The sequence below is a fragment of the Melanaphis sacchari genome, unplaced genomic scaffold (genome assembly GCF_002803265.2).
Source record: "Melanaphis sacchari strain LSU unplaced genomic scaffold, SCAv2.0 Contig813_pilon_pilon, whole genome shotgun sequence".
NCBI lineage: Eukaryota > Metazoa > Arthropoda > Insecta > Hemiptera > Aphididae > Melanaphis > Melanaphis sacchari.
Window position 1 is genome coordinate 21,098 of NW_020271573.1, and position 18,589 is coordinate 39,686.

At 27.6% G+C, this 18,589-nt stretch overlaps 3 protein-coding genes across 3 annotated transcripts; 2 read left to right on the forward strand and 1 right to left on the reverse strand.

The window, feature by feature from the left end:
• The first annotated feature begins 8,279 nt into the window (after window positions 1-8,279).
• LOC112602038 (piggyBac transposable element-derived protein 4-like) lies at window positions 8,280-10,065 on the forward strand. Its single transcript, XM_025349953.1, has 2 exons — window positions 8,280-8,399; window positions 8,500-10,065. The coding sequence occupies exons 1-2, from the start codon at window positions 8,280-8,282 to the stop codon at window positions 10,063-10,065; spliced, it is 1,686 nt and encodes a 561-aa protein (XP_025205738.1).
• Window positions 10,066-11,699: 1,634 nt separating this feature from the next.
• Window positions 11,700-13,244, forward strand: LOC112602039. Its single transcript, XM_025349954.1, has 3 exons — window positions 11,700-11,708; window positions 11,792-13,141; window positions 13,212-13,244. The coding sequence occupies exons 1-3, from the start codon at window positions 11,700-11,702 to the stop codon at window positions 13,242-13,244; spliced, it is 1,392 nt and encodes a 463-aa protein (XP_025205739.1).
• A 2,193-nt stretch (window positions 13,245-15,437) lies between these two features.
• LOC112602040 lies at window positions 15,438-16,036 on the reverse strand. Its single transcript, XM_025349955.1, has 3 exons — window positions 15,930-16,036; window positions 15,707-15,834; window positions 15,438-15,577 (listed from the first exon to the last, which is right to left on the reverse strand). Exons 1-3 carry the CDS (start codon window positions 16,034-16,036, stop codon window positions 15,438-15,440), a joined length of 375 nt encoding a protein of 124 aa, XP_025205740.1.
• Between the last annotated feature and the right edge of the window lie 2,553 nt (window positions 16,037-18,589).

Below are 18,589 nucleotides of genomic sequence, written 5' to 3' on the forward strand. Positions count from 1 at the left end.
TTTACCAAGAAATATTAACGAGTCAATTATTGGTTTCAACCGAGATCTATTTTCTTTAACTTATTCATAATGAGCTGTATTTAGTTTATTAGTAATTTTATTTTGTGGATTATTATAAATATGTAAAAATGATTTTCCATCCTGAACGGCGTTTTTATGGTAAATATTTCTACTATGAGTTTCTAGGTAACCATCCTTTCCAAGAAATTTAGCAAATTTGGTTAAAGGTTCGGTTACAAGACACTTAAGAGGCATTGTATTTTTTGATCCTGTGCCAGTATTAGTGTGATTAAAAACTGAACAATAAACACAGAATAAACCATTCATAGATTTTGATATCACTAGCTAAAAATATTTTTCCAAATGCTCTATTTTTACGAATCTTTTTTCTATACTACCACATTTTTTTGTGAGTAGAAAAAGGAAAACCATTTTTATTTAGGGGTCTCCAATGATCTTCAAGAAGTTGTTTTTTAAAAATATTATTAATATGTAAATTTGTATTTAAAAATCTCCAATATCTAGTGTTTTATTTAAATTAATTTCAGTGTTTAGTGGTTGACAAATATTTAATTCAAGTTTTTCTTTGGATGGTAAAGACGATTCACTTGAATCTACTGCAATTCGATTTTTATTTTCTTCAGTTGTTCGATCATCATTTTCCACAGTACTTGCACTAGTTGCACTTTTCTTTAAAAAAAAATGTGTAATATCGACATTTTTCCTCTTAGACATTATGTTTTTGTTCAATAAACGAATAAAATGAAATAATTACAGTATAACAACTTACAACTATAATACAAACGTCACCAATTAAATTAAAAGAATAAATCGCGGTCACTTTTAACGGCGTATTACGAGAAATATAATTTCGATTACTAAGGAAATTATACGTAATACGAGTACGCGTGTATATCTACAGTTGTCAAACTAAAGACTAAAGAGTGTCTAATTTAATGTCAACAGTCAACACAACAATTATTACTATTATAGGTACTGCTAGAAATAAACTGATATCTGTATTATAAATATGTATATTTCAAGCAGTCAGGAATAAGGAAGATTTTAATATCTGTAAACAAAATAAACATGGAATCTCATACTACGTATTTTTAGGACAAAACTCTATGAGTCGGTTGGGTTGGCCGGCTGGTGCTTGTTGTCGCTCATACGGTCGCAATAATAGTGTTGTTATCGATACTTCATATATTTATGTTATAAAAATAAAAGACGTAAATTTGTGACAATAACAATTAACAATACATTAGAATGATATAACACAAAATAATGTAATTTAATAGTACAACAAATTAGATACAACACATTTTGATACGGCTGACGGGGGGGGGCCTACCCCCCCCCCCCCCTTGATCCGCGCCAGTACAGATAACGAAAACATTTTACAACCACTTATTGACTACTTTGAAGACAACAACATTTAGAGGATATGAAACAGGAACAGTTCATTGCTGATGCCAAAAAAAAATAAAAAATAAGTATAAAGATTGTTCAGAAAAAATACATAATCTAACCTTATCTTACAATACTAACGAAAACATTAATTATTTAAAAGGTATCGCTTACAACTTAACTCTACAAATGTAACTTTGATTTTGTGAATATTTTTTTATATTAGGTATATTTTTATACTTGTACTTATTACTTATATAATACAATTGTTTCGCTATTTTTCTTTTCACTTTTATTTTTTCGATATTTTGGTCTATAATCGTATTAATTAAAGACCTTTGTATTTTTTAACCCATTAAGAACCTGTAAGTACGTAATTAATGTTATAATGTTTAAATAGTAGGTAATATCAAATTTACTTTAAGTACCTAACTTATTGTGTGTATTATAATAAGTTATTATTTTATGGTACATATTTCTAAGGATTTTAGAGAATATAAATCCGGAATCTAATAATAACATTTAATTACTAATACATCCTTTGGAATCATATAGTTTTTAAATTAAGTAAATAATACAAAATTGAATAGGTACCTCGGTAGGTACTTACAACAATTTTTGTTCACCTGCTCCTGATGTCCATTTCGTGATAATTTGATCAGCAGTAAAATGCTTAGCACAAATAGCTGCATTTTTAGATACAATAAAATCTTTCCTTGGTATTGCTTTGATCCATTTATTTTGCATTTCTTCATTTTTTGGGAACGAAAAAGTTGAAACTTTTTCATCGTTGGATTTATACCCAGTTTGACACACAACACGTACGAGGCATTATTTAACTGTTACAGTATAAAACTTCGAGGCATTAAATAAAAAAATTAAACATAAATGTCATTGTGTTAATTTATTATTATTATAAATCGTATTATCATGTTTACTGTTACATAATATTATGTGTGTGAGTGTGTAACGGCAGGCACGTAGCCAGGGGAGGGCCTGGGTGGGCCGGGCCCACCTTAAATTTATTTTGGCCTAGGGTCGGCCCCCCCTAAATTCAAAATATAATTATTTTTACTAATTATCAAAAATGTGATTGTGTACATTTAAATAAACTATTGTGATTACTACTAAGTAATACAATTATTATTATAATAATTCCTTTTTATATTCGAATGTCAGCGTTTGAGTTGCTATTATAGTTTTATGAACACTTTCAATGCCGTTGACGTAATGACGTGATACGCGTCAATGGACTTCATTCTAATGGTCTTGCGAAGCGTTTAAGTGTTAGAAACAACAGAAACGTATACTTTGGAAATTTCGAATCTGTTATAATTCAGTCATTTTTATTTTATCAAACTCTGAATCTTACATAGGCCATAAACAATCAACTATAAATATAATTTAATAGTCGGTTTTAGTTTTTGTTATTTTTAGATATCGATAATCATTGTTTCTGATTATTATTGTTTGTTTTATATATATTTATAATAATATGTTTGTAAATAGAGTGTATAAAAAACAGAGATATATCGTATATACCAACTCTTTATTTTCACTAATATTTCATAATGAACAAATATAGAATTATTTATAATTTATAACATGTTATTATATTATGCGCATGCCTACTTTTATACTGGTTTGGACTTAGGACGATTTATTTCATTCATGTTAAATAATAATGCCCAAATGGAATATTATTATTTTTATAATTTGATTTGTATTTTGAATTTTGTATTGACACTTGAATACTAACCGTCTGACCGTGTGTTGTACCGTTGTGTAAACTGTGAATATATTAATGCAATGAAACGTATTAACGATTATTTTACTAACAATGCTAGCACCACCAGTGCTAAAAAAAATTGTACAACTCAATTTAATGCTATTGAAAATATAAATTGCGCCCCTTCTGGTAAGTACCTATTATTATTTATAATTAAAAATTACCTTATTATATATTTCAATATTTTACAAAGAATTAATTTATATATTTTTTATTTATCAGGTAGCTGTAATTTTGAACTTACGACTGAGAAAGTCTTCAACAAAAAACCATTATTTTCAACAGATTCTTGTAAATTACAACTTGAAGATGCTGGTAAATATAATTAACAACATTTTTTAATATACATATTTATAACAATTATAACTATGATGAAATATCTATAAAGTATACCTACTTTATAATATTTTTTATTAATAAAAATATTATATATTATATTATATTTACTATAATATATTATAGTGTTGTACTGTTATGCTGGGTTATATATAATTAAAATATTTTTTGTACCTTTGAATATTAAATAAATATAATTTATATATATATATATATATATATATATATATATATATATATAATATATGTATTAGGTATATATTTATTTTAAAATATTAAATAAACTTTCTATGCAATCCAGCATTAACATAATATAAACTATTGATGTTATTTATTTAAAATTTAATGTTGTCTAACTGTCTAAATATATATTTATTTAAAAAATGTATTTTTTATTTTCCAGACGGTGTGACCAAAAAAACAAGAGAAAATGATTCCAGTGATGATGATCATGGTGATAATAGTGATATTACATCAAATCTGGATTATATCAATACAAGTAGTGATGACATTGATGGCTGTGAATCTGAAGATGCAATTTATGAAGCTAGTGATTTTACATTTATTTCTACAAGCAGCCCATCAATTAAAGCCATTAAACTAGTTCCTGGACCAAGCGATCTTTCTCAAACCCTAGATGATGGACCAAAACAGCCAAGATTGGTATGTTACCCTAAAACAACTTTTGGTAAAAGAATGAGACATTTTTCATCAAAATGGTTTGATAGTTTTAATTGGCTTGAGTATAGTATTGTAGATAATTCTGCGTTTTGTTTTCCATGTCGTTTTTTTGCCAAAAATAAAGACAAACCCATTTTTATAAGTATAGGTTTCAAAAATTGGAAAAATGCATTAGATCAAAATTCTGGTTTAAGAAAACACAACAATAGTGAAGAACATAGGATTTCAAACACTATGTGGATGTCCTACTTAAACATGAAAAAATTAGGTAATTTGTCTGTGGCATCATTGGTAAATGAAGGTCATAAGAAATTAGTTTTAGAAAATCAAAATTATATTAAGATAATTGGGAGAACTTTGTTGTACACTGCTATACAAGGCATAGCGCAGAGGGGTGACGTAGAAGAAGAAAGTTGCGCTAACCGTGGTAACTTCATTGAACTTTTGAACTTAATTGGTGATATTAGTGATGAATTTAAAAGTAAAAGAAAAACATTACCAAATAATGCTAAATATACAAGCCCACAAATCCAGAATGAAATATTTTCAATTTTCAATAAAATGATCCGTAACAAAATTATTGATGAATTACAAAAGTGTCAGTATTTTGCTATAATTGTTGATGAAACAAAAGATATTACTAAAGTGGAACAGTTATCAGTTATATTAAGATATTATTTAGATGGTATAGTATATAAACGTTTCATGGGGTTTAAAGCTGCACAATCATTAACCGCTAATTTTCTTTTTCAATATATTAAAGAAATACTTTCTGTCAATAATGTTGATATATTGAAATGCGTTGCTCAAACCTATGACGGTGCCAGTGTTATGAGTGGAAAGCATGAGTACAAGCATTATTTCGTCAAGAAGTACCTCAGGCTATATATGTACACTGTTACAATCACAGACTTAATCTTGTAATTTCTGACGTTTGCAAAAATATTCCAATTGTGAAAATGTTTTTTGATATTGTAGAAAATTTATATGTATTTATATCTGGTTCTGATATACACTCAAAATTTATAGAAATTCAAACAATTATGAAATATAGACCTGCTGTTGAACTTAAAAGGATATGTTTGACAAGATGGACAGCGCAAGTCTTTGCTTGCTTAGCATTAAAAAAAGGTCTTAGTCCACTGCTAGTTTTATTAAATAAATTGATATTTGAGAAAGGTGACCGTGCGGCTGAGTCAAAAGGCTTACTATGTTTAATAGATTTAGACTTTGTATTTAATCTAATTATGTTTTGTGATATTCTTCAAACTCTTAAAACAACAAGTGACTATCTGCAAAATGTAAAAGCTGAAATGGCTGAATCTTTAGTACTTATTTCATCAATTATAACTACTTTTAAAACCATGAGAACTGATGAAACCAAAAACAACAATTCCAATTTTAATAAAATTTACACTGAAGCTATAAATATTAGTAAAGAAAATAACATATCAATACCAAATGAACATAGTAAAAAAAAAAGAACAAAAAAAGTCCCCGAAAAATTTAAACAGTACATATTTACTGAGAACAGTTCTTTAGAAACTAATAAAGATTCATCAAAAAATGGTTTAAGACAACATGTATATATACTTGCTTTGGATTATATAATAAAAGAACTAGAAGCACGATTTACAGATAATTATTGTGTGTTGTCATCAATATCTTACTTACATCCCCAAAATGAACAATTTTTAAGTTATGAAAATTTGAAACCTTTAGCTGTTCATTATAATCTTGATCTGGAAAATCTAAGGGCAGAACTAAAAATTTTACCTACTACTATCAAAAAATATCAAATTAATTTTAATGCTAAGGTAAACAACCTAATGAATCTAATTGAACTACTTGAGAAGTATAAATTAGCTTTCAATGAAACTTATAAGCTAGCTACTATTGTAATAACTATTCCAGTATCAAGTGCAGCTTGTGAAAGAACTTTTTCATGTCTGAGACGACTGAAAAATTATATGCGAAATCGAATGACAAGTGATCGATTAAAGAATTTGGCTTCAATAAGCATAGAAAAAAAAATATCTAAAAATTTAGATTTAGATATTTTTGTACAATTGTTTTCAGAACATCATAAAAATAGAAAAATAATTTTATATTGAACTGTTTAATATGTATGTACCTATATAAGTATTTATAATAGGTATTCAAGGTATTGTATTATTAATACTTTTTACTTATTTGTGTGCTTAATTTTTTTTTTTTTTACTAAATTTAAGTTTGTTTATAAATAATAATTAGTTTAAAAATTAATTATTACTATTATTTTGATTAGTATTTCGATATGAATTAATTTTTGTTAATAAAAGTTGCAAAATATAATCAACTTATTTTTTCAATATGTAGGTGTAAATTTATTTTTTATAACATGAAAAATGTATCCCAAAAGTAAAGATGTAAATAATTTATTTTATTATTTTTTTTAATTAAGCACTATCTATTTATTTTTTGTAATACTGTAATAAGTACACTTCTTGAGAATACATTTTTTTTAACCAACTACCATTCAAAGATAAATTATAAATTAATAAGATTCTTTATATGGCATACAACCTTATGACGAGTGTGTGGGAGAAGTTCCCTACAAATATTTCATTGGGAAAAATTATAGAAAATGATAAAGGGCCAAAAACTATTGGCCCCCCTAGTAGAAATATTCTGGCTACGTGCCTGTAGTAACGGGAAACAAAAACAAGTTCATTTTTGTCGTAATTGACGCATTCACAAAATTCGTCAAATTATATCCCTGTCGTAGTACAAAAACGGAAGAAATAATTAAACATTTACGTAATTATTTTCAAACATATTCGAAGCCGCGAAAAATAATTAGTGATCGTGGCACGTCTTTTACGTCCGCAGCATTTAAACAATTTTTGGAAGACGAATCTGTAAGTTCAGTGTTAGTTGCCGCAGGAACACCTAGGGCCAACGGCCAGGTGAAAATAGTCAATAAATCCGTCATACCAATGTTAGCAAAATTATCTGAGTCTACGAATAAATGGGACCGAGTATTAAACGTAGTTGAGTTTGCAATTAATAATACCATACATAGGTCGGCAGATCAGAGTCCGAGTGTTCTGTTATTTGGAGTTAACCAGGTTGGCATAGTGAACGACGAAATACGACTAATATTAGATAATGAAATAAATAATACGAGTTCTGTAGACCTAGATGAAGCGAGAACAATAGCCGCCGAATGCATAGAGAAAGCACAGGAGGGTAACGCAGCTCAATATAACTCAAAACGGAAGACTCCGACGGTTTACAGTGAGAATGATTACGTAATGATAACTAATGTAGACGTGACAATAGGTCATAACAAGAAATTAATACCAAAGTTCCGAGGTCCGTATGTATTACGTAAAGTTTTGAACCGCGACAGATATGTTATTGGTGATATAGATGGATTTCAGGTAACACAACGTCCATTTGAGACTATCGTTGGTCCGGACAGAATAAAAATGTGGGTCAAGTTCTAATATACTTAAAAAAAAAAAAGAGAATTTATTTGTTTTTTTTATTATTATCAATTAATTTTTATTTACATAAGCTGGTCGCTGAGATAAAAAGTTTTCTTCCCATGTAATTATTTAACAAGTTGGCTGCCATTAGCATCATGTTTGATGCTCAGCCGTTTTTCTTCCATTGCCACACAATAATACCAGTTTTTCATCCATGTTGCCATGACCTTTTTTTTGATAAACTTATGATATATTTGTACTTTCTGGCATACAATTGATAGTAGAATCTAACTATGATAACAGTTTGTGGATTTAAAGTGAGATCCAAATATGATGCTCGTGGCCCATAGTGTCGAATTTATAATATTTTTTTAATGAGCATCAAGATATGGGCTTACTCTTATCATGGAAAATATCGAAACTAATAATAGAACTCTACCGAACATAAGTAATATAATAGATTATTCTGTGATAATAGTATGAACACATACTTTTTTTTCGTGTTTCAAATAGTTTCAATGAAGTTTATTGTGGTGTAGTGATATTATAATATTTTTTTGTAAATTTATATCGAATAATACTCTTGAATTATGAACCCTGATGAAATAAATGAAGTTCTCGACTACTCAGATGATGATAATTTTGGTTCTGACGATGGTTTTTCGGTTTTTGATGACACTGATGATGATCCTGATTTTCGAATCGATTTGGTAAGTAATTTTTATAAACAATTTTTTTTTATTTAAAATTTTTATACTTTATAAAGATGTGTTTGTTGCTATTGTTATAAATTCTTGTGTTGATAATTAGGATGATTCTACACACTCAGTCAACAACTCTGGTAGTGATTTTGAATCAAATTTCAACTTATTAGATTCAAACGAAGAAACACCTCAACCTCCTGCTTCATCAACACCAACAATACAAACACCAGTTTTTCAAGGATCAAATATAAGAGTTACATCTACGGTTCACGATTATGGCAACAATATAATATGGAGTGATATTATGCAAAGTAATAATTTAGTATACAATCCAACAGGTCAAGTTGTTGGTATAAATCCTGACCTTATTGAATGTTTAACTAATGGCAGTCCTTATGATTTTTATTCTTTATTTGTTGATGATACTATAATTGATATGCTGGTTTTAGAAACAAACAGGTATGCTTCTCAATTAATTAGTACTCCTCATAAGTCAAAATCTCGTTTAACTCGTTGGGAAAATGTTACAAAAAAAGAGATGCTGACTTTCCTTGGTATTTGCATGTGGATGGGTTTAACGACATTTCCTTCTATTGCAAGTTATTGGTCAAAAAAAAAAATGTATCAATCCAGTATTCCTCAATACATGTGTAGGAATAGATTTGAGCTACTATTAAGAACATTTCATTGCTCAAATAATGTTGAGTGTCCTAAAGGTGACAGACTTTTTAAAGTGAGAGATCTAATTGATTCTTTAATTGATAAATATAAATGTGCTATGATACCTGAGGAACACATGTGCATAGATGAGTCAATAATACCATTTGTTGGACGTTTATCCTTTAGACAATATATAAAAAACAAGCACCACAGATATGGTATTAAAATTTTTAAACTGTGTATACAAGATGCATACACCATAGGATTTAGAGTTTATACTGGTAGAGAAGCAGAGCCTGGAGTTGAAGTATCAACTAAAATAGTGATGGAAATGTCAGAAGAATATTTAGATTTTGGCCGTACCCTTTATACTGATAATTGGTACACCAGCATTAATTTAGCTCACAAACTTTTATCTAGATCTACTAATTTAGTTGGTACATTAAGAGCAAATAGAAAGCATAATCCACAAGATGTTGTGAAACACAAACTTAAAAAAGGGGAAATTGTGGCTCAAAAAAGTAATACAGGAATATTAATTTTGAAATGGAAAGATAAAAGGGATGTTCTTATGTTATCCACTAAACATGAGGACAATATTAGGCAAATACAAACTAAAATAGGAACTGAAGTTGGAAAGCCAGAAGTAGTTTTGGACTATAATCGAGGAAAAGGTCTAGTTGATGTGAGTGATTTAAGATCTTCTTATCACACTCCTCTTAGGCAATCAATGAAATGGTACAGAAAGGTAGCGTTTGAAGTTTTATTGAATACTAGTGTTATAAATGCTCTTATATTATATAATAAAGTAAATAATTGTAATATGAGTGTGACTGAATTTAGAGAATCTATTATTTTATCTATGATAGACAAACCAGTAGATACTGAAAATGATAATTTAGAAATGCATTCAATAGTTGAAAAAACTACACGTAATAGATGTGCAATATGTTACCAAAAACTAGTCTTAGAGGAAGGTAGAGCTTATGCTCAAAGTAAAACAAAAAAGTGAGAACAATGTGTCCAGCTTGTGATAGATTTTATTGTGTTAAGTGTTTTTTTGTTGATCATAAATATTTAAAAAAAAAGAATAAATTAATTAAAACATAATGTTTATATTCAGTTTTTATTTTGTTGTTTATATTTTTTATTTACTATGAATTATAAAGAAATCATTTATTTATTTTCATAATAATATGTGTAAATATAAAAAAGGTACAAAAGAAAAAAATTACTATTAATTATTTTATATTTTAGTCATTGTTATTTTATTCTTTGATTACAAAAAACTTGTTATTCCTATTAGTATCTTTATATAATATAATACATAATAATAATAAGGTATTGTGATTTGAATATATGTAACAAAAAGACTTATAAGAAAAATAACCAAAACTTAAGTTATTATATTTATATTGTTTATACATTTATATTGTTTATATATTTATAATGTTATAGTTTGTTCAAAAAATTGTTTAAGAAATTGTATTAAGTATGTAAAACTAACACAAGTTATAAAAGTATATTAATATTATATAATTTAATGTCATATGTTGTGTCATTATACATTAAAAACAGTGTTAACATATTAATAAAGTGTTGAAAAATTATACAATAAAGGAAATTTGATTTATTTTAATTTAAATGTATGAAATAATACCGGTCATAAGTTCCAATGCTCCAAGTAGTTATATATTTAGAATTTTATTCTCTATTCAAAAAAATTAACAAAACTGAGGTATAATATGTATGCTCAATTTCAACATTTAAAAATGTTGAGCATCAATATGTGTCTCTCATGGCAATGGAGGAAAGTCAACGCGTGGCCCTAATATGATGCTCATGGCAATAGAGGAAAGTTCACAAAAAAACTCGAGGCAGTCAACTTGTTAATTTTATTTGTATTCGATTAAGAGGACGTCGCACCAAAACGTGTACGCGTACAACGGCCAAGAGAATGCGCTATTAAGTGTTTTCGCGATCCGCAAGCGCGCGGCGTTTAAACCACGCCCACTACTCGTAGTCAGCGCCGGCCGATGACTGTGCTCATTCGGGAGCGCCGTTCAGTGTTGCCAGGTGTACGATAATTATCGTATTTGTACGATTATTATTGCCATTGTACGATGTACGATACTAAATCAACTATCGTACAAGAAAATACGATAATTAGCATGATAATGAACAACATTTCCCGCATAAATTTAAATATTTTACAATAATAATATTATTATTATTTATTATAAAATAATCATATGCCAAAATATTACTGTACAATAAAAGAGCAGTTACTTTGTTTTTTGTATTAGTTGAATTACAAATGAATATAAAGTTATTTGTTATGGCATTATATATATAGTTATTTCATTTGGAATTGCCAATGATTAAATTATATTTACACTATATCAGTGTTTTATATTTAAAGGAACACTTTATTAAATTATTAAATTTATTAAATTGCTTGATTTTTAATAAGTGTTTTATATTTTAATGCAAATTTTATAAAATTATTAAGTTTATTAAATTATTTGACTTTTAATAAATGTTTTATATTTCAAGGAATATTTTATTAAATTATTAAGTATATTAAATTGTTTGACTTTTAATTATTTTTATTTTTATTAAGTTCCCTGACACTTTACTGTGAAAATGTCACAGGTAAGTTTATATTAGTAAATTAAAATTAAAATATTAAAATGTATTATTAAAAAAATAATTTCAATATTTTTGTCAATAAATAGAATGATGCTTTGAATGATAGTTTTGAATATGAGGAAAATTTATCTGAACGAACTACACCAACGAAAAAAAGGAAAATAAGAGGAGAACTGAGTAAAGGAGAACGGCCTAAGCATCGAGAACAAAAATACCGCCCTGAATGGGAGTTAAAGCCATCATATAAGGACTGGTTGAGAAAAGTTAAAGGTGATAATATGAAAGCAAAATGTATTAAATGTAACACAACATTCGTCTCTGAATTGGTAGTTATTAAAAATCATGCCCTTGGTAAGAAACATAAGATCAATGTTTCTAATACTCCTAAAAAATCATCAACTGCAATGTTAAATTTCATAAAAGACGGTAATAAAAAAGACCCTTTGGAGGATAAAATTAAAATTGCCGAAATTAAATTATGTGCCCTTCTTGTAGAACATAATATTGCTTTTAATTGCATAGATCATATTGTAGGAGTTTTGAAAGATATTTTTGATGATTCAGAAATTTGTCAAAAAATCCAGCTCAAAAGAACAAAAGCTACAAACGTCATAAAAAACGTAATTTCACCATTTGCTAAACAAATTTTAGCAACTAAACTTAAATTAAGCAAATTTTCTGTTATGATTGATGAATCAACAGATATTGGGTGTGAATCAACAATGTGTATTATTGTCAGGTTCCACGATGCTGAAGAGCAAAGAATTGTAAGTAAATTTTGGTCCTTGATTCAAGTTTATGATAAGAAAAATATAGACAAGGTGAATGAAGGTGCCACTGCTAATAACTTGTTTAGTTCTTGTATACAAACATTTGAAGAATATAAAATTCCTTTTACCAATATTATTGGATTTGGGTCAGATGGCTGCAATTCAATGTTTGGAGTTCGTAACTCAGTAGCTTCCAGAATGCAAAATGTTTTTCCTGGTATTTTTTTAATGAAATGTATTTGCCATAGCTTACATTTAGTTAGTAGCGAAGCTTGCAAAGAATTGCCAAAACGCTGTGAAGATTTAGCAAGACAAATTCATTCGTATTTTAGTCAAAGTTCTAAACGCCAGTCACAATTTCATCAATTTCAAGTTTTCCTTAACTTAAAAGAACACAAAATACTGCATCCGTCAGCTACTAGGTGGTTATCAATGTCTTCGGTAGTTAATAGAATCATTGAACAATGGGATGCGTTGAAGTTATATTTTAATGACCAGTGGCTCTCCGAAAAACTTCTTTCAAGTAAGACTATATATGACCAACTAAATGACCCTTTCACGAAAGCCTTTTATTTATTCTTGGAATGGGTGTTACCAAAATTTGTTCTTTTAAATAAATATTTCCAATCTGATAAAATTGTGCTTGATGTTCTCCACGAAAAAATGGTTTTGACCTACAAAGACATTTTATTAACTTTTATGAAGAGAGATTATATCATGAAAACACCGCTTCCAGATATTGACCCCAATGATCAGACAAAATATTTAAAACCAAATGAAACATATTTGGGTATAAAATTAACAAACTTTTTGTCGTGTGAGTTAATTACCCAAAGGCAAGACTTGCTTCGATATTTTTATGTTAAATGTCAAAATTTTTTAAGAACAAGTTGTTTACAAATTAAAAAACGTTACAATTTTGATGATCCCATTTTGTCATTATTAAGTTGTTTAAGTCCAAAGATTGCTCTATCTTCTATTCAACGACAAACTTGGCCATCACTTTTAGTGCTTATAAATAAAGTACCTCGCATTATTGATAAATTTAATATTAATTTGATGCAAACTATTGATGATCAATGGCGTACTTTACCACTCAATATTCCACCAAATTTAAAAGAAGATATGGACACTGGAACATTTTGGAACAATATGTATGTTTCAAATGAATCTGAAAATGCAGGTTTCAAAGAATTAGCCAAGTTTGCACTGACTGTACTTTCACTTCCACACTCCAATGCAGAATGTGAAAGACTGTTCAGTAAAATAAACAGAACAAAAACCAAATCCAGAAATCGAATGATAACTGAAACGGTTTCAGCTGCATTAATGGCCTGCGAATGTATCAAAAACACAAAATTCAGTTCTAAACAAAATGAATGTCACTGTGTTACATTTACACCTCCCAAAGAAATGATTAATTTAATGACTTCTTCAAACCTGTACCCAATTAAAGATTATAATATAAGTAATAATGATAATGAAGAATATGGTCAAAATCTATTTTATTCTATGTAATAAGTCATTTTTTGTTATTACAAACTAAAAAAAAAATGTGTTGGTACTGTACCTGTTTTTTTTTAATTTTAATTTAATTTTTAAAATAAAGATATTTCAAATTGTAATTTATGAATTGTTTAAAAATTGTATGGTTTGTTCAAAGATCAGGTTGTTAAGATGTATTTAAATTTAAGCACCTGGTATTCATATTAAAGTAAATTGATAGTTATAAAAAGTTACATTTTATATTAGTATATTACTTGAGTACCACAGTGAGTAGTGAGTAGTGACAATCGCTTCGATAAGACTATTAGGACTAGTCAATCAGACGAGTGATTTTATTAAATTATCATTATTATCGTAAATTCATAACTAAATAATTGATTAAGAAAAAAATGATTATGATTTATGATAAAAGACGTATCATATCAATTAATATCAATAGACATTTAATACAATAATGAAGATACGATAATTTATTGAAAAATACGATAATTTTAAAGGCCTTGTACGATAAAACCGTTTTAGAAACCTGGCAACACTGGCGCCGTTTATTATTCTACGAACGTTCGTCCAAGACGTTACGCGATAATAATATATTAATATTATTATATTATGTAACTAAACAGTAAACACGTAAATGCTGACGTAATATTTTAAATATCCGCGCGTACCCATGAACCTAACGTTTATAATTTAAGTCACTACTTACCTAATAAATATATAGGTAAATTTATAGAATTAATAATTGTTATTTATATAAATTAATGTTTATACTGTTTATAGGTACTCATAGAAATAACTATGAGAATTCAGTCAAAATCTAAATCAAGAAAATCGCTTCTTTAGTTACTTAAATAGTTAAATATTGATACATTAAACATTTAGGATTTCTGTTAGTATTTACTTGAACATATGTTGATCTATGTTGTAGTACATATATTATATAAATAAATACGACTAAAATATATTTGTTTAATTATATAAATATCATTTAACAATCGTAATTATTTTAAAATAGTTTTTTAGAAATTTTCATTTGTTGCAATATTGTTTTTGATTCTCTTATATCTGATTTCATAAATCTATATTTATAAACAGGATCGACGATTTCTGGCAACAAACAGTTAAGATAAAACCTATAAGGATAAAATTGATGTATTATATTTTATTACAAACCAAATTTTAGATTTAATACAAAAGATAAAACAATATTAGGAATTCTTACGATTTTAATTTTTCAACCATATGTGTACTCCAAAAGTCAGCATCATATTTTATTACTTGAACAGACATCCGATTATTTGTATTTATAACAAAGTAGCATTGTTCTTTTTGGGAAATATGCAGCTGGCCCTGAATTTGGTAATAGTAAATATGATTTTTACATAGTACCAATTTTTTTTCTTTGATGAAACAATATTTCAGCTGTGTAAACATAATATTAATGAATATAAGCTATTTAAAAAATAAATAAGAATTGGTATTTTTTCAGTAGAAAACAAACTTTGCCAGTGGATACAGCCTCAAACTCATTTTCTGTGTCTTTTGCTGCATATGGGCATTTTACTTCAATGATAGCAGTATCACCAATAATTCCATCTAAAATATTAAAAAAAAAAAAAAAACTAGAATATAAAAATTGCTATTATAATAATAATTTATTATTTTATTGTAGGTACTTATATTAAAGAAATTAGTATGAATATTAAGTATAAAATCATGTTTAACCTGGACTAGCAGCTAAATATGGAATTTGCATATCGATTAAAAGACCGCATTTTTTTACTTTGTAACCGAACTTATCTTCAAATTTTTTTATTGCTTCATCTTCCATATCCCTTCCGTACTGGACAGACCTATAAAATAGAAATACAATTATTCTTATTATTAATAATACACATTTTAAATATATGGCGTGGTATTTTAAATGTATACATAGCATTGAACTTACTTGCTATTGAATGTTAAATATAACATAGAATATACTATGTTTTTGCAGCTAGTATTACGACGCATTTTGCATACATGGCCAAAGTTACTAGCAGTGAGTCGGATCATCCTTTCTGTCTTCCATCTTTCACTTTCAGCTTGGTGTCTTGTAGCTTCTTCCACTGTAGTACGGTTAACGTCATATAAAGTCCTTTAGAAACAAAATTATTGAATAAATCGAATAATAGATATCATCTGATATTGTTGATATTCAGTATTTTTATCATTGGTTATTGTATATAATGGTATACCTACTTTAGAAACTGTTCCATATCATTAACAAATGATGGATCATCAACTTCTCTTATACCTGTAATAACGTAAAAATTGTACAATAAAAATATTATAGTTATAAATTAATATTAAAATATATTAGGGGTACGATAATCTGACCGTTTTATAGTAATTAAAATCATTTATTGCAATAATATGTAAGCTTATCATAATCTTCATTATACTATATATATAATATATACATACCGTCTAATGTTTCTGCATTACCATAGTGTTCGTCTGGTTTAGAACTAGCTTTTGGTCGCTTAACTTTATATTTAAGTTTAGTTGAAAGTTTTCTTCGTTTTTAACAAGCAGATCGTTTTTTTATTATTTGACTCAAAAATGATTTAGCCGTTTTTCCTAAAAATAAAAATTAATTATTAGGTTGTTTTACATTTGTACATATAAAACAATAAATATTAATATTAATATTTAATATTAACTACAAAAAAAAAAAATTAACTCACCAGGACTTGTTTGAGTGATATGTTTTTTTACAGCTCTTAAATACTCGCTAGAATTAAAACTAACAACAGCTGCTAATATTCTTGTATTATAAGAACTCCTTTGAGTGTAATTTATTCTTTTACCACCAAGAAATTTATTTATTACACTATTAAATTGTTCGCAAATGTTGTTATCTACGTCCAATATAAGGCTCTTTGAATTATTAGCCAAACGAGAAACAATCGTATTAATTTCTTTGACTATACCGTCATTATTTTCATAAGATTTGCAGTTATTAGCTGAATTATCTGCAGATTTTTCACAAAAATAAGGAGCACATTTCTTATGAAAATTAAAAAGTCGATGGTTTGGTGCGTTTGTTATATCATATTTAAGATCTAAAATGTCCCAAATAAATAAATAAAATAATATGTAATATAACTAATAAATAATAATATAAAGTTAGACACCTACTTAAAATTTTCTGTTGTAATGGTTTTTCCTCAGATTTTCGATATTGTATAGCTTTTGTTATATCAGTCCGAAGCCTAACGAGGTTATCAGCAATTTTTTTTCTAATTAAAATTGGAAATTCTGTACGTTTAGTGAGTGCAGACATTTTTTGAGAATAATTCCTAAGCATATGATTTCTGCATTCAATTTTTTCAACTCTTAGACCCGGACCGTAAGGTAGTATTTCGTTTAACCTTTTTGTGACACTACTGTCACCGTCACCTAAAACATTTTTTTTTCAATATTACTGCTCCAAAAGTCGATGACAAATACACACGCACACACACACAAATAAGCACATAATTTTAAAGCAATTTCGTTAATACACTTTGTATTCATCACACATACAAATTATATATATAATATATAAATATAATATCTGTATAGTATTATTTACTATTTACTATATTAGGTATATTATTTTATTTAATATAAGACTTTAGATAAGTCTAAAGATTTAATATATGGGTAATAAACAAAATAAATTATTATCTTACCAATTAATTTTGAGTATTTTACACCATGCATTTCGAAACTCTTAGTAAAACCTTCGGCTACTCCGTCCGCTTCAATGCTCGTAGCACCGTGTTTCCAATTTAGGAAGCATGCGTGTATCGGTTTTTCAATATTTTTATTAGATGCACGTTCACAAATTACGCAATATCGATTTCTGATTCCGACAAAAAGTATTTTTTTGGTTTTGTATCCTATAATACTTGCCTACAGTCACGTAAAAATTAAACAGTTAATAGTAGATAGATTTTTTTCTATTAATTGAATTTGCATGTGCATTTTTAAATTGTAAAAAACACTTACTACTCCAGAGAAAGCGTCATATTTTGTTCTATAACTCCTCTTAGACCATTGAGCGTCAGCAACAACTGTAATAAGTGGTATACCATTATCATCAACCGAACCAGATTCTATCGCATATTTTCTTTCTTCATCTCCTGCCGATTTCATTTCTGACCAAGCTGTGCCTTTTATTTCATCTTGGAGAATTGACTGAAACGAATGATACATTTTTGCAGACATGTATGGTATTTCTAAACCAGCAGAAAATTCTGCTAGTTGCGTATAGCCAATTCCTAAAATAAATTATTATTTAATTAACGACAGTTATTAGCAGATTTATGCAATTTAAATTAATATTTTAATTACCAATTGCAATAGTGCTATTTACAATAGCTTTATTTGTTGACCATTGATTTTGAGAAGTTTCATCAAATTTTGATGAATAAATTTTTTTTTGAATATTGCACATTTTGCATTTAAATACAAATTGTGAATAGTAACCTTTTCTAAATTCTGATACATATTCCATGTTCATAAAATTACATCCAAACATTCCTTCATGAGTACAATCAAGTATTTGACTAAAAACAT

Bases quoted from the DNA above. Each gene is read 5' to 3' on its own strand.
- LOC112602038 (XM_025349953.1), top strand. From the start codon at position 8,280: ATGAACCCTGATGAAATAAATGAAGTTCTCGACTACTCAGATGATGAT. The intron at 8,400-8,499 runs GTAAGTAATTTT...GTTGATAATTAG, and splicing joins CTGATTTTCGAATCGATTTG to GATGATTCTACACACTCAGT.
- LOC112602039 (XM_025349954.1), top strand. The intron at 13,142-13,211 runs GTTTTGACCTAC...CACCGCTTCCAG, and splicing joins ATGTTCTCCACGAAAAAATG to ATATTGACCCCAATGATCAG.
- LOC112602040 (XM_025349955.1), bottom strand. From the start codon at position 16,036: ATGATCCGACTCACTGCTAGTAACTTTGGCCATGTATGCAAAATGCGT. The intron at 15,835-15,929 runs GTAAGTTCAATG...TCTATTTTATAG, and splicing joins TATTTAACATTCAATAGCAA to GTCTGTCCAGTACGGAAGGG. The intron at 15,578-15,706 runs GTTAAACATGAT...TTAATATTTTAG, and splicing joins ATATTTAGCTGCTAGTCCAG to ATGGAATTATTGGTGATACT.